The sequence below is a fragment of the Hyla sarda genome, chromosome 5 (genome assembly GCF_029499605.1).
Source record: "Hyla sarda isolate aHylSar1 chromosome 5, aHylSar1.hap1, whole genome shotgun sequence".
Lineage (NCBI taxonomy): Eukaryota > Metazoa > Chordata > Amphibia > Anura > Hylidae > Hyla > Hyla sarda.
In genome coordinates, this window is record NC_079193.1 from 338,090,434 (window position 1) to 338,107,695 (window position 17,262).

Genomic DNA, 17,262 nt, shown 5'->3' on the forward strand with positions numbered 1-17,262 from the left:
CCAGATTTGTCAAAGTGTATCATACCGGTTGATAAATCTGTCACATTCCTTTACTGTCTAGTCTAAGTTTAGACATACTATTTAGTTGCCTTTCACTGTGGCTGAATCATGCACCAGATTTCTGGCACACGCTGTCACTTCTTGAGCTTTGCCCCCTTTTTACTGAAGCCACACCCCTTTTGAGGAGGCCATAACCCTATTGTAGGACGAGGGATATGTCTAAAACTCATAAGAAATGTGGCACAAATCATGTTCACACCACCATTCAGCTCCATACAGTGAAGCTCAGTCATCCGCTCGGTGCCACAAAATGAAGCCAAACGGGTCCTTCACACTGATGGATCCCAATCACTTGAAAAGGGTTCGACAGTGTCCAATGTTTTGAAGAAGTTAAGCGAGAGTAAAAAAACTAACTTGCAATATTTTTTTCTCTGCTCATGTCCTGTGAAGTTAGCGCAAAAGTTTTTTAGTAAATCTGAGATGCATTGCATGTTTAATAGTAAAAGACTGCTGTCCACTCACCAATGATACAAAATGGTTCTTTATTTTTAATTGTATAAAGTACAACATATGAAATACTGTGCAAAACCATGACAGTCACAAGAATGCCCCTTCTGTTCTGTGCGTACATGCATTCTGAGAATAAGGAATTAAAGCTTTGGAGAACACATTAATCGTTGCCTCGTGTACCTATTGTTTGCATTAACTGGTGGCAGCCATTTTTATATTTTTGATACACAGTGATAGGCATAGAGCCCCCCACAAGCATACATTTTCAGGCACTGTCCATTACATATAGGTAATAGGCACACTTTTACATATAATATTATAACGATCTTCATACATAATATTATATATTATCTTTCAACAAAGCAATAGTCACATCAGTTCTCTGTCCACATCTTTAAAGACATTTGTGACCAAAGTGCAGTTCAAAGAAAAAAAATAAAAATAAGCAAACACACAAAATAAAAAGACGCACTTTAAGCAACTGGAACCTGCAGCTTCTTCTCTTTTCTATTACAGTGCATCAAATTACCATAAGTCAGTAAACAATTTTGAGGGGCTGAAATTTTTAGCTTTACCCCATAAGATGTTAGGACCATAAATACTGACAAAACTAGGTTGTCAGTAATGGTAAGTAACTAAGTATGAATATATACATATATATATGTGCATGAATGTATTTTCTCTGAATACACATATGCAGACAATTCTATAGAGTAGTGCCTTGTAAGAGGGTGCACGATAATATATAGTGACTATATTATGCATAGTCACGCACTGAAAATGGATTTTCGCTGCAGGTGAAGAAAATATTCCAATGTCCACCATCTGGGTTCACATTTTGATATTGGATTCTAATGAAAACCAATGTAAAGTAAGAACTCAGACTGATAGATGTGTGGATGACCACAGATGTAAGATAGGGACTGGATAAACCCAGACGCCATGTAGTCAATGTACTTAAAAAAATATATAATATGTTACTGGCTGCTAACTTTTTCGGGTAGTTTCTGTTGATGTCTATGAAAGTTCTTCTTGTCTGGCAACTAAAATATAATTACATTTCATTAACCTAGCTCCTGGTCTGCAGTCATTTGTTCTAAAAGTGAATGGATTCATACAAGTCGTACATCCTCCAGTCATATGTGAATTCATAGTAAACACATCAGAGAATTATTTTGTGGAAACAGAGTGCAAATCAAAAGACAGATAAATGTCTAAATGCCAAATGTCAAGGAGGTGGAGACGAGGTGCTTAAGTGCCACAGCCTGGCAATCCTCCCTGGCTCGACCTCACTACCCAGCGCCCTATACATCAGTCAAGGAGGGGCTGGGAGTACCGATTGTACAAGGGGGCTAGCCAGACTGTGGCACTGGAGCAGCTCTTACTAATCCTGGACAGCACTTTTAAGAATGCACTGTACTTCAGAATAACTAGGCCTTTATTAGAAGACAAAAAAACTTTTAATGTTATAAAAAAAAAAAAAAAACACTTCATTTGCCCACAAAAGTGCCCCTAATGTCTTTAACAAAGTGCATAGGTTTCCAAATGGAATGGCATCAAGATACCCATGTTGCTGGGTGATAGTAGTGTTAAAGGTGAATGGCAGACACAGATCTCCTGTTCCTGCGCCACCTATGGGGCAAAACCTTGCAAATACATATTTGAAAAAGAAAAACCGAGCTCTCCTTTACAAATGTAATACCCTGAATCTTTTTTTTTTTTTTTTGTAAACTGGAGATCTCATAAAATCTGATTCCTTCCTGAGAGTAACGTTAACAGATTGAAAATATGATCTGTATTTTCCCCACTACTGTCTCTATTAATACCTACAAAAAAGCATGCTAAGGCTAAGTTTCCACTTTTTTTTTTTTCTGGCAGTTTTTGGAATACTGCCACTGCAGTTTTTGAGCCAAAGCCAGAAGTGCATTAAAAAAGGAATAGAACATAAAAAGGAAGAATTTAACTTCTCCTTCCTTATGGATCCACTTCTGACTTTGGCTCAAAAACTGCCAGAAAAAAAACAAGTGGAAACTTAGCCTAATGGCGTTATCTAGTTAGTGTTAGAAAACTCATCTATTCATAGTAGATCTTATGCATATATACTAGCATTTTATATTTCTATATTTCATTAAGTGTTAGTAAATCAGTCACTCAGTATGGGCTATACATAGCCCCATGTTATGTCAGGAGATGACTAGGGTTAAGCCACTCTTAGCAGGTAACCTGAACTAGCTGATATAACACTGTAAGCCTCGTATCATCCTCGTCACGTTGTGTACTTGGCAGCCCTACACAAAACTATCTGCACTTGACATATTTTAAAAATGCAGAAAAAAAAAATACAAATATAGGATCCCGAGTCCTCATCAAAGTCTGTCCTTATTTGCTACCATTCCTTCACGGACCACATTTCCTACTTAGAAAAAATGGTTTGAACCAGACTCACGCCCATAGCAGAATGGACGTAATCTTTCATCATGGCTGGGACCATGACCACTTTTGCCCGAGAGACGTAACCTCTGCCGGTGCCTTCACTGTACAGGAGCTGAGGTCTGCGGCACGGCAATTTCGCTTAGCCTGCTCACTTCCATCTGCCAAGTAGGGAGTTTTTTTGTAGATAGGTGACGCCGCGTATGCTTGGTCAGGTGATCGCTGCGCATGAATCGACGGTCGCACTTAGGACATGCAAACTTCTTCTCTCCGGTGTGTGTTCGCCGGTGCCGAGACAGTTCATCTGAGCGGGCAAACCTTCTTTCACAACCTTCCCAGCTACAGGTAAAGGGTTTTTCTCCTGAAAACAAATAAATAAAGTAAACTGAATATGCTGTATACATATAATATGTGAAAATGAATTTACCATGTATGTGTAAAACAAAGGACCATTAGGACTCCTACGTCCCTAGAGGTTAGACCGGCAAAGAATGTCTCCGACTCTGGAGGACTCAGTAAGATATGGTTTCCCATTCATTTTAGTTGCTACTATGTAATACCACTGAAAGGAGTACTGCAGTCTTAGAAACTTAGGGGGAGATTTATCAAAACCTGTACAGAGGAAAAGTTGTTGAGTTGCCCATAGCAACCAATCAGATTGCAGCTTTCATTTTGCAGAGGCCTTGTTAAAAATGAAAGAAGCGATCTGATTGGTTGCTATAGGCAACTCAGCAACTTTTCCTCTGCACAGGTTTTGATAAATCTCCCCCTTATCCCCTATGTGCAGGATAGGGGATAAGTGTCTGATTGCGGGTGATCTGACCGCTGGGACCCCATGTGATCTCCCGTACGGGGACCCGGATTGCCCCCTCCATACAGCTCTATGAGAGAGGTGGGAATGCACGAACACTGCACCTCCACCTCTCCCATAAAGATACATGGAGGGGGCGTGTCGGCGGAGCCGGGGCCCCGTACAGGAGCTCACGGGCCCCCCGCAATCAGACATGTATCCCTTATCCGCAGGGTCTAGGGCTCCTGTAACTCCTACAGTGGCCGCTGCATGTAACATACACCCACAGATACTGACGGGGCTTTTACATGGGACAACACTAAACACATATTAAAACTAATAAAACTCAAAACCACAAACCTTCAGCATCACATATAGTAGTTACAAAGGGAGAAACAACTGGCAGTAGTATGTGCAGTAAAACAATAAAACCCGAAACAGATTTGTGTATTTGCTCTGTATTGTTTGAATCTGGATGAAATAAAGAAGCATCGTTCTACTTCATTTCTTCCTATGTATCCAGATGTGACAGGTGGAGATTTGAGATCTTAAACACAGAAAGAAGCAGCCCAACACTTGGATATACAGTGGTGCCTCAACATACGATGGTAATCCGTTCCGAATGAACCATCTTTTGATTAAACCATCGTATGTTGAGGGATCCGTGCAATGTAAAGTATAGGACAGTGGTCTGCAACCTGCAGACCTCTAGATGTTTCAAAACTACAACTCCCAGCATGCCCGGACAGCCAACGGCTGTCCGGGCATCCTGGGAGTTGTAGTTTTGCAACATCTGGAGGTAAGCAGGTTGAAGACCACTGATATTGGAGGTTATACTCACATGTCCCCGTCACTGCTGCCCTGGATGTCGTCCTCCATCGCTGTCACCGCATCCCCGGGGTGTCCCCGACGCTCCGGGAAGGTCTCTGCTGCCTGGGAACGTCGCTCTCCGTCGCCGCCATCATGTTGCTGCGCACGCCGCTCCTATTGGATGATGATGGGACGGTGTGCGCGACGACGTCATGACGAAGGAGAGCGCCGGCAATGCAGGGGATCCCGGAGAGTACGCTACGGAGCCCCGAGGACAGGTAAGTGATCCTCAGCGGACCACACAGAGCACCGTAAACGGCTATCCGGCAGCAGCTGAAGCAGTCCCCGACATAAAAAAGCATTGTATGTTGATGCTGCCTTCAACATGCGATGGCCTCTGAGAGGCCATCATATGTTGAAATGATCGTATGTCGGGGCCATCGTGGGTCGGGGGGTCACTGTACATAATATTTTTACTGCTGTTATCATGATAGAAAAGGAGCACGATGCTGACATCTTACCTGTATGCGTTCTCATATGTGCCTTCAAATGGGAGCTCTTGAAATAAGTCTTGCCGCACCCAGGCTGGCTACAGATATGACTTCTAATTCGGGAGGTGTCGAGGTTTGATGGGACTTTTCCTTCCAAAGGTGCAACACCTGGTGCTGGTGCAATTGGTGACAGTCGATGACCGCTGGACATAATAGTCTTTGTACTTTGTACTACAGGCTGGGGCATCACAAACATCACAGCCCCTTTTGGCACTTGCGCTCCCATGTAAAACAGCGACTGCATGACTGCCGGAGGCTGGGCAGGGGTATTTGCGACTACTGTTGTCACCATGGAATTGTTAGAAGAGAAGGGAACCATTTGACACAAGACTGGCACCTGTGACAAGGCATTTGCAGGTAATGGTGTGGAAACCAGCAATGGCGGGGATGGGATTTGCATTCGGATAAGGTGAGCATCAGAACTTGCTTTACTTGCGCCAATCTGAAGACTGTTATGTACAGGCAGGATAATGGGTGCTGTCTGCGTTTCAGTCTTGATCTGCTCACATTTATTATCTTCACTCTTTGGCATCACCACGCCAGGTAAACCCTTCTGCTGGATGTTGCCGTTTGCAATAGGACGTTCACAGTTCTTTGGCAAACTTGGATGTGGACTGTGGAGCTGAGCATCTGCAGTATGGCGGATGACGCTGGTGACTTGGGCTTTCAGCTGGGTTGAGCCTGAATTACTATGGCTCACACAATTTGCAGACCTGTTTTTCTCGGTAGACGGATACACCGGGGTGATGCCGGGGGAATGTGACATCTCAAATTCAGAAGGGCTGTATGGTGGGGTCAGGCACTGTAGAGGCAAAAAAAGGAACATTCATTTTATCTAATAAGTGTGAATATTTATGCAATAAAAAAAAAAATCTATGTAAAGTTTAGTTAGTTATTGCTTGTTTGTAATTAATGAATAATGGAAATTACCATTTATATAATGATTCATCACAATCCAAGGCTGCACCCGCACTGGGTCAATGCAATACATTACACAATAACATTACTGAAAACAAACAAGGCCGCACACACTTACAAAGGCTGGCATGATGCTGCTGCTGAACTCGGCGGTCATCAGGCTGTCCTCACTCTCTGACAGGTCAGACGCCGGAGTGATCGGCCTCAGATCAGCGTAACTTTTGGATTCCGACTTCCAGCGGTTGCTCATCGACATAAGGGCCTCCACGGCTTCAAAGTCAACCTTCTGTGGGGGGGACTTCCAGGGGGTGCTACCATAGGGGTGATATCTGAGGACTTCCATCTTTTGCATCTGATATAAAAGAAGAAAAAAAAAAAGCAAATTGTTATTTTGCAGTGAATTCAATCAAATATTGTTTAGTACTTGCAGTATGTAGTGACAGCCACCAGGGGGAACCAAGAGGAGGAGGAGACAGGTAATGATGTGCTCTATATCGTGGTCCCCGCTTGCAAGTCTAACAATAGGTTCACACTACGGCATTTACGATGCGGCAGAATCCCATTTCTGTCAATAGAATTCCACAGCACAGTGCACATTACAGAATTTTACAGGCCGATATACGGCTGCTGATATTCCACCGGCAAAAGTATAATCTTGGTCATTCTGTAGGTGGAACATGCACGGAAGACATTACCGTCTATAGTGACGGCCACGTCCGCGCAGTCCTACTTCATTCTGGGCGCACTCAGAATCTCTGAACTGAATATTTCCGTCTGGAGCTTATTCAGTGTGAACCTAGCCTAAGCTTGTTCACAATATAATGGTGATTCCACTTTGCAGCGGCCTCCCATTCATCTCAATCCGATCCGGTGGCAGATTCTGGTGACATATTCAATATTTCGGTAAAATGTACCAAAGAACTCCTGTCCGTCAATAGGACAACGACGCAGATTGCGTATCATTTCTGCTTCACGTACTAAGACCTTAGTTTCCGTAGCATGAAAATGCCCCTAACAACGGCACAGGATCACGGCGCCGCTTCAATGACTGTGCCGCCAGATCCCAAGGATAGACTATCCCTTTTAGGGCTACATGGCGACTTTGGCTGGTCAGGTAGCCAAATGTCGTTGTGTCATGCGGCTAATGTAAGCAGACATGGCTGCATTGCGACCTACAATTGACTGTGACTGTCATGTTGGGGTGATTCCATTAATTTATATTACACACTGGCACTTGTGGGTCGCAACGTGACCCGGTTTATTCACAGCACAATCCTGGTGTGCAATATGACAATTTCTGGACACGTAATCCACATTGCGGGCCAAGGTCGCTGTGTAGCCTTAGGGTGTGTTCACACTGCGGAATCTCCGCTCGCTGAATTCCGCGAGTGGAGATGCCACCTGGCGGGGGCCGCCGAAGGTGCTTCGGCGCTAGGGCCACGAGGCACTGAGCCGTCACCATTGACGGCTATGCAGTGCTCGCGGAATCCGTGCAAAGAATGAACATGTTCTTTCTTTGCGCTGAACAATTTCAGCGGCGGAATTGTCCACTGCGGAAATTCCGCAGCGTGAACGGGTCTTGCGGAAACCCATTCACACTAATGTTAAGTTCACACAGCGGAATTCCGCTCGCGGAGTTCTTCTCGTGGAATTGCGCGGGAATTCAGTAGTGGGAACGCACCCTTAGTTGTAGGGTCTATACACATACAATGGGTGAGGTGCTCCTTAAAAATTTGCACTTTTTTAGCAAAAAAAAACACAATGGGGGAGATTTATCAAAACCTCTGCTAAGGAAAAGTTGCCCAGTTGCCCATAGCAACCAATCAGATCGCTTCTTTTCTTTTTCAGATGTCCATTTAAAAATGAAAGAAGCGATCTGATTGGTTGCTGTGGGCAACTTTTCCTCAGCACAGGTTTTGATAAATCTCCCCCATTGTGTGAAGACTCTTAGGGCACGCTGGGCTTTGTAGTTGTATAGCTTTTCTTACACACCAGTAAAGTGTTTTACAACTAGGGTGCCTCCAGCTGTTGCGAAACTACTACTCCTAGCATGCCCGGACAGCCGAAGGCTGTCCGGGCATGCTAGGAGTTGTAGTTTCGCACAAGCTAGAAGCACAACGGTTGGGAAAAATCGCACCAGTACTATATTTTTATTATTTTATTCATGAATATGTCGCCAACACATATGGCAGCGCAGTACAGCCAGTGGCATACGTGCACAATGGAATTTAGTCGCAGCAGGTTATTATTACAATTCTTTTTTAACTTCTACCACCCACCCCAGTGGGCAGGCTGCCAGCAGCAGTCGTGTGTGAGGAGGATTACAGCAATGACTTCACGTCAGCCTTTTGTGTTGTTCTCCTCACACGCCCCACTCCCGCCTCTCACCCCCTCAGTTACACAAACACAGCGCTGCCGCGCCGCAGCCAATCAGCGCCCTCGACGACGCCCATTGGCTGCCATAGTCTAGCGGGCTGCGCTGCGATTGGTCGGCGGCCCGCGGGGCGTACACGTGAAAGAAGCGTGATCAGCTGCTGCCCTACAAGCCTCAGGAAGCGTGAACTCTTGGGACCTGCCGCTCCGTTACCTTTCACCCAGTTTCTGTCAGGGCGCGTCCCCGCCACACGTACTTATATATACACAGTGCCGGGAGCGCGCACACCACCCCAGCACCTGGGACTATTATAGGGAATGTCCATATATTCTATATATTAGTACAGACAATGGGTCTGTCTATGGGAACTCCAACTATGAACTGCATTACATACAAAAACAATCACCTTTTAGATATTTACACTTGGTGTTCCCCAATCGAGCATGATGGGAGTTGTAGTGTTGCCCCAATTGGAGAGCCAAAGGTTAGGAACACTAATGCATTGAAACTTGAGGCACTACAACTCCCAGCATGCCTGGAAGTTGCACAACAACTCTAGATGCACCCCCTGCATATGTAGGTGATAGAATGTATAAATATTATAAGCAGGTACCCTCTAAGATCGTGGATCTACAAAATGTGACTCCCCAGCTATTACAAAACTACAACTCCCAGCATGCCCTGATTTGCAACCTGTGGCTGTGACACTACAACTCCCTGCATGTACTGATTTGCACTCTAAGGCTGTGACAATACAACTCCCAGCATGCCCTGATTTGCAATATGTGACTGTGACACTACAACTCCCAGCATGCACTGATTTGCAATCTGAGGCTGCGACACTACAACCCCCAGCATGCATCGCTTTGCAACCTGTGGCTGTAACACAACAACTCCCAGCATGCCCTGATTTGCAATCTGAGGCTGCGACACTACAACCCCCAGCATGCATCCATTTGCAACCGGTGGCTGTGACACAACAACTCCCAGCATGCCCTGATTTGTAATATGTGGCTGTGACACTACAACTCCCAGCATGCACTGATTTGTAATATGTGGCTGTAACACGACAATTTCCAGCATCCCCTGATTAGAAATCTAAGGCTATGACACTACAACTCCCAGCATGCCCTGATTTGCAATCTGTGGCTGTATCACTACAACTCCCAGCATGCCCAGATTTGTAATATGTGGCTGTGACACTACAACTCCCAGCATGCACTGATTTGTAATATATGGCTGTGACACGACAATTTCCAGCATGCCCTGATTAGAAATCTACGGCTATGACACTACAGCTCCCAGCATGCCCTGATTTGCAATCTGTGGCTGTAACACTACAACTCCCAGCATGCCTAAGAAGTTGCAAAACATTACCCAGATCCTTGCTAGGCAAAACAGGTGACACAATGTATCAATAATATATTTAATATATCTGGAAGTATGTGCACCCCCCCCCCCCCACCCCTCACCCCTCACTTGACAAGAAGCTACCGTGTGCGACACTACAACTCCCAGTATGCACAGAAGTAGCAAAATAACTCCAGACCCATCACATGCATCATAAGTGATACAATGTATCATTGCTGAAGTTGTAACTAAGTGCCCTTTCCCCTCCTCTTGACAAGCTATTATCGGTGGTCTCCTTTGTGTGCTGTAAATATAAAAGAAGACTACAACTCCCAGTAGGCTCTGATGATTTGTGGCTGTGACACTACAAACTCCCAGCATGTCTAGAGAGTCCAAAACATTACCCAGCTGCTTCCCATGCATTACAGGTGTCACAATGTATTAACATTAGAAGTAAAAGTCCCCTACCCTATAAAGCGGTGGTCTCCAACCTGTGGCTCTCCAGCTATAGCAAAACTACAACTCCCAGCATGCCTTGACAGCCTTCGGCTGTCAAGGCATGCTGGGAGTTGTAGTTTTGCTATAGCTGGAGAGCCACAGGTTGGTGACCATGCTGGGAGTTGTAGTTTTGCTATAGCTGCAGAGCCACAGGTTGGTGACCATGCTGGGAGTTGTAGTTTTGCTATAGCTGCAGAGCCACAGGTTGGTGACCATGCTGAGAGTTGTAGTTTTGCAACAGGTTGGGGACCACTGCCCTAAAGATTTCTCTTCTGACTCTTCAACTACAACTCTCAGCATGTTTTGATAGAAATCCCCAACTGATCTGATAGGTTCAATACAATGACCTAAAGAATAAATCCTTAATTAGTGATAGGTTTAGGACCACCCTGCCCCCCTTGGCACCAGTCTGGGTGTCTTACCTCTCTGGCTATATGATGGGCAGTGTAGCGGACGATGCTCTCTGTGCTGCTATTCACTTCTGTGCTGTACACAGCTTCTCCAGCTGCTCCATTCAGATAGTGCTACTGCTCATAGAACGTAGACCCGGGCGGGGAGAGCCTCAGCCAATCAGCGGTAAAGGTGTGTAGGGCGGCAGCCAATCAGGGGCCAGATCGCACGTGATCAGCTGCTGCCGAGCGGCGTGGTAGAGCAGTAGTCAGTGCGTGGTCCAGCGGGGGCTGAGCGGCCCCGGGATTCGGGAAGTCCCATAATGATGCAGCATCCCCGGCATCCTCCATACTCATCGGGAGGAGGAGGGACGCGGGCGGGGAGGGTGACTAATAGTCACGTCTCAGTCCTGCTTACAGTCCCTTCTCCCCCCCCCCTTCTCCTGGAAGCCCACAAAATCATGCAGGGCAAGGACTAGATATGGAATCGCTGCTTTTGCAGTCTTTGTTTTTATGGGACATGAAGGGTAAAGGCTTTCCAATAAATAAATAAAAAAAAATCCATATAGTCCTATATATATGTAATTTATAAGGCATGTCAGGGCATGTAAGTCCTTAGATCTGCGCAAATTCTGCCTGGGTAGCCTGGACGCGCCAAATTTGAGGCATTAGAAGTTTACAGAAGACGCCAGAAGCTATGCTGCAAATTTCTGCCGCAGTTTCCACGTCTCAATATATATTTAAAGGATAACTCCGGGATGCAACAACTTATCCCCTATCCTAAGGGGGGGGGGGGGCTGACCGCTGGGGTCCCCGGCTCCCTACATGAAACGAACATCTTCGACCACATCACGAAGCTGCGGCCGACGCTCCTCCTCCATGCAGTTCTATGGCAGAGCCGGAGATTGCCGAAAACAGCGCTCCTCTCCCATAGAGCTACATGGAGGGGGCGTGTCGGTTGCCGATTCGTGCGGTGGTCAACACGGCCCATTCAAGCTGAGAACCGGGGCGTTCGGGAGATGGCGGGGGGCCCCATCGATCTAACACTTATCCCCTATCCTTTAGGAGTTGTTACATCCTGAAGTTATCCTTTAACATATTTGTCTGCTGTATTTACAGAGGAATATGAAACGCAGTGATATAAAGTAAACTCTCCGTTACCTGTCTAAGCAAGGAAGAAGTACATAAAGATTTTTTTTTAAATAGATAAATGACCAGGTTTAGATGATATTACCCCCGCATTCTAAGGGAGTTAGGTAAGTGATAGACAGACCCCTATTTCTAATATTTAAATGTGTACCTGTCACTTAAAAAAAAAAAAACAAAAAAAAAAACATTTGACTGAGACATCAAATGTTTTCATTGGTCAGGGTTTCTCTGACATGTCTCTGACACTTTAAATGATAAGTATCATGAAGAAAAACATATCCCCTATCCTAAGGATAGGGCATAAGTTTTGGATTGCGGGGGGGTCCGAGCACTGGGCTTTTGTCTGTGTGTCTCTGTGAGGAGTCCAAATACAGGAAGTGAGGGTGGACAAGCAGGGCTCTGTACACTGAGGACAAGCAGGGCTCTGTACACTGAGGACAAGCAGGGCTCTGTGCACTGAGGACAAGCAGGGCTCTGTGCAGTGAGGACAAGCAGGGCTCTGTACACTGAGGACAAGCGGGGCTCTGTACACTGAGGACAAGCAGGGCTCTGTACACTGAGGACAAGCATGGCTCTGTACACTGAGGACAAGCAGGGCTCTGTACACTGAGGACAAGCAGGGCTCTGTACACTGAGGACAAGCATGGCTCTGTACACTGAGGACAAGCAGGGCTCTGTGCACTGAGGACAAGCAGGGCTCTGTGCACTGAGGACAAGCAGGGCTCTGTACACTGAGGACAAGCAGGGCTCTGTACACTGAGGACAAGCAGGGCTATGTACGCTGAGGACAAGCAGGGCTCTGTACACTGAGGACTAGCAGGGCTCTGTGCACTGAGGACAAGCAGGGCTCTGTACACTGAGGACAAGCAGGGCTCTGTACACTGAGGACAAGCAGGGCTCTGTACACTGAGGACAAGCAGGTACAGGTACACTTTAAGGACTTTATAGTTACATGGTCTGGTTCCCAAGGACTGACATATAGGGAATGCTGTGACAATATTCCAAAAGGGATAAAAAATTATAAGCCTATTATTTTAGGGGTTATCCTGTGAATAAAACGTATACACTTATAAGTGTCTGACTGCAGGGTCTAACCGCTGGGACCACTGTGATCTCCAGAGCAGGACCCATCTCTTACCCCAGAATGCTCCAGCCCTCACCTTCCGAAACAAACTGGTCTTGGGAGTGACTGCCCCCTCCACCAAACACGGCTGAGGTTGGACATCGCTGTGGCCGATGACTGGTGGAGCGGCCTTTACTCCCAAGACCAGTTTGTCTTCAAAGGTGGAGCTGGAGCACTCTGAGGTGAGAAATGGGCCCTGTTCTGGAGATCGCAGGGGTCCCAGTGGTTGGACCCCCTGTGGTTAGACACATCCCCAATGCTGTGGTTTTTTATAAGATGGTATATTGGAGTATCTCAATGTATGACTCCATATCAGCATGGGTTTATGAGGGATCGGATCAGCTTCTATGAGGAGGTGAACTCCAGACTGGAGCAGGGGGAATCACTGGATGTCGTATATCTTGACTTCTCCAAAGCATTTGATACAGTGCCACACAAAAATGGTTATGCAATAAGAGGCAGGTTTTTTCACAACTTTACCCACTTAAAGCGCAACTGTCATGAGGTTTGGGGCATATAACCTAACCACAGTGTGTGTATGGTGTGTAAAATATGTCTGCAGCCTTGCTTTTATACCTCTTATTACAGCTTTTATTGGCTCAAAAACACTTATATGCAGCCACTGACAGTCGGATAGGCGTGGCCATGGGTTCGCTATGCCCCGCGGCCGCCATGCCTATCTCCTGTACACCAGCACTGGGACCACGGGGTGATTGACACAGGTCCCAGCGCATGCGCCCCTTATCTTTCATCTGTAAGCGCCGACCGATATTTCTTTACAGAGCGAGCGCTCTGTCTGAGACCTCCGTGCGCCCGGGCAATACTGGAGGCAGAGAGTGAGTGCTCTCTGCATCTAATGAATGCAGAAGAGCCCAGCATGTCTCCTGCATGAGTAAAGTAAGAGGAGAAGGCGCACAGAGGCGCCAGACAGTTGAAGTGAGCACTCGCGCTCTGTAAAGAAATGTCGGTCGGCGCTTACATATGAAAGATGAGGGGCGCATGCGCTGTGACCTGTGGGTCAATCATACAGCGGTCACAGCGCTGGTGTACAGGGGATGGGCGTTGTGGTCACGGGGCATAGCGAACCCCCATTATCCGACTGTCAGTGGCTGCATATAAAAGTGTTTTTTGAATTAATAAAAGCTGTAATAAGAGGGATAAAAGCAAGTCTGCAGACATATTTTACACACCATACACATACTGGGGTTAGGTTATATGCCCCAATCCTCATGACAGTTGAGCTTTAAAAGTCTATAAAAAAAACATACTTTTACTAACCTCCTGTGCTCCATCGGTGCCTCTGGTGTCCAGCTCCAGCTGTAACGTCTGGGCCCAGAGTTGAGGCGGGACAACAGCTGGAGGCATACTGTTTGAAAAATAGTTGACTATGTGCAAATGGTCCGAATGTAGTCACAGCTACAATTAGCCCATTCAAGGCTGTGGGCCCTTCAGCAATATGTCAAGCTGATGGATATAAAACATGGCCTAAATGCAGCCTAAGTTGCATGGCTGAAAACCAAAATAGGACTCAATGTGGTTGTTCTGTCCTTTTTTGCTTTTTTTTTTTTTATTGAAAAATTAATTAAGAATTAATTTGCATTTGGACTGTTACCACCAGACCGGCGCAGACAGGGGAACGCATCTTGCTGCGTTCCCCTGTTCAGCGATCACAAACAGAGGACGCCGGATGATGCACAACTGATGCCAACTGATGCCAACTGATGCACTTCTGGCATCAGTTGTGGCAATTTTTGCCCAGTTTCGTCGGAGCCGGATGCCACATATATGTAACTCTAGCCTTAGAAACATTTAACCTCTTTCATATCTATTGGTTCTACATTGCTGGCTATTTTTTATTATTCCCTCTAAATGACTCTTGCTGTACTATAAGAATAGAGACACAGAAGAAAACGTTCCGTCCCCCCGGTGGCCTTTCGTGTCCGTGTATAAAGGATAACACGTTTTGATGGCCATGAGATAAAATGATTTATGTGAGGTCATGGAAAATAAACCATAGATCTGCAGCATAATATTACAGCACACAGACCGAATGGAGGGCGACAGGGTCACTGGAATGGAAGGACAGATTTGCCTCAATTGCACTGCTAGGGGGGAGATCACACACTGCAAATTTGTGGAAAGATTCTGCCCTGAAATGTGGATGGGGTTTTAGACCATACAAATTAATGATACGTTCACACGTAACTAATCTGCTGCAGATTTTGATACCTTTTACTTAAATGGGTCAGCGGAAAATCCACTCTAACAGCAGATGCGCAGACTCTCTGCTTACCCATTGAAGTAATGGTATAAAAATTCTCTACGGATTAGTTACTTGTGAACATACCCTTAGGCACAGTGCGCAGCATGAAAAAGTATATCCACCTTGGGCAAAAGGTTGTGCACTTGAGGTATAGATATATTCAATTACTCTATTTATTGTGCCCTGATTGGAGTTATACCTTTATTGTACTAAGGCTATGTTCCCACAGCAGAAGGGCCATGTGGAATTCCGCATTAATATTCTGCTGCACTGTTCGCACGGCAGAATCATATGTCGCAGAAATTCAGATTCCGGCGTCCGCAGAAAGAATAGTCAAGTATATTGTTTCTGGGGAGTCAGCAAGGAAATGCAATGCCGTCTATGAGACAGCGCATTTTCGAGCGGTCCTAGCGCCAGCCGGTTAGTCAAATGTGCGAAATGTCTGCACCTGTTTTTCGTGGAAACAGACCCCGATTCCTGGTGCCGTGGATCCTCTGACAAATTTCCAGATCATCAAGATCAGCTCAGTGGAAGTCCATCTCCTGGGATCCCTTAGGACCCATTCACACTACAGTCTGTAGCAGGCGCCGGCAAAACAAGCCAATACTAGAACCACTCAATAGACAGCAATGCATTTCAGAGCGGATTCTGACAAAAGATTGAACATGGGGGTCCTAGTAGACAGACCCCCACTGATCAGCTAGAGGACAATTATACTGTGAGGGGAAATTCATATGCAGTTGCGTGGCAGAAAGCTGCACTACTACCGCAGGCACAAAATAAAATACATGAACACCCACCTGCCTGGACATATCCAGCTCAGGGTAAGTTCACACCTGTACCACACATACGTCTGACATATACCATAAACGTACGTGCCAATTTGGCTTAATGTTGCCTACGTTTTTATGGTGTACATATTTTTTTGTGGTTTACGTTTGAATACGATTAAATATGTTTTAACTGTTTACTATTTAAAAATTGTAAAACCAGCCAAAAACTAAAACCCACAAATATAAATAAAAAACAAAAAAAAATTATATATATATATATATATATATATATATATATATATATATTCAAAAACAATGCAGCACTACTTCACCATTAGATGCCCGGTGCCAGCGCCCCGACTCGATCAAAGTCCATGTAATAGACAACAATGGCGCAGCACTCCAAAATTGCAAAAAAGTGTAAAAATGTATTCCTTCATGTCAAAATTCAAAGTGACGTTTAAGCTCCCCGACTGGAGCTTTTTTCAAGCATGCTTGAAAAAAGCTCCAGTGGGGAGCTTAAACGTCACTTTGAATTTTGACATGAAGGAATACATTTTTACACTTTTTTGCAATTTTGGAGTGCTGCGCCATTGTTTTCTATATATATATATATATATATATATATATATATATACTCAAACACACTCACATGCACACACAAGTTTTAAACGTATTCACACGTAGACCTATATCACACCATATGCCACTAATACACAATATTTTTTTGCTATTTTTTCTATACCACTAAACTCATACGTTTGACTACGATAGCGCAATTGAAGTCTATAGGGGAGATTTATCAAAACCTGTGCAGAGGAAACGATCATTTTTAACAAGGCCTCTGCAAAATGAAAGAAGCGATCTGATTGCTATGGGCAACTGGTCAACTTTTCCTCTGCTCAGGTATTAATAAATGTCCCCCATATTGGGTATACCACAGCATATGTTATGTTAAAATGTATTTCCCGGTGTACTACTGTTATGAGCCCTTAAAGGGGTATTCCGGCGCTAAGACATCTTATCTCTGATCGCGGGGGTCCCGCCTCTGGGGACCCCCGTGATCTTCCATGCCGCACCCTGTTAGAATCCGGGTCTTATTACTAGCGATCACGGGGACGGAGCATAGTGACGTCATGGCTCCGCCCCAGTGTGACGTCACGCTCTGCCTCCTCAATGCAAGCCCGTGTGATGTCACGCTCCACCCCCTCAATGCAAGCCTAAGGAGGGGGCGTGACAGCTGTCACGCCCCCTCCATAGGCTTGCATTGAGGGGCGGAGCGTGATGTCACACGAGGGCGGAGCCGTGATGTCACCATGCTCCATCCCCGTGAT

At 45.6% G+C, this 17,262-nt stretch overlaps 1 protein-coding gene across 3 annotated transcripts; it reads right to left on the reverse strand.

The window, feature by feature from the left end:
• Positions 1 to 538: 538 nt before the first annotated feature.
• On the reverse strand, positions 539 to 10,881 carry KLF10 (KLF transcription factor 10). 3 transcript variants are annotated; one of them, XM_056522531.1, is made up of 4 exons: positions 10,654 to 10,881; positions 6,128 to 6,361; positions 5,062 to 5,893; positions 539 to 3,301 (listed from the first exon to the last, which is right to left on the reverse strand). In XM_056522531.1, the coding sequence occupies exons 2-4, from the start codon at positions 6,359 to 6,361 to the stop codon at positions 3,042 to 3,044; spliced, it is 1,326 nt and encodes a 441-aa protein (XP_056378506.1). In that variant the 5' UTR covers positions 10,654 to 10,881; the 3' UTR covers positions 539 to 3,041. The 3 variants fall into 3 exon arrangements, with proteins under 3 accessions (XP_056378506.1, XP_056378507.1, XP_056378508.1); XM_056522532.1 differs by lacking the exon at positions 10,654 to 10,881 and adding an exon at positions 8,289 to 8,360; XM_056522533.1 differs by lacking the exon at positions 10,654 to 10,881 and adding an exon at positions 6,705 to 6,874.
• Between the last annotated feature and the right edge of the window lie 6,381 nt (positions 10,882 to 17,262).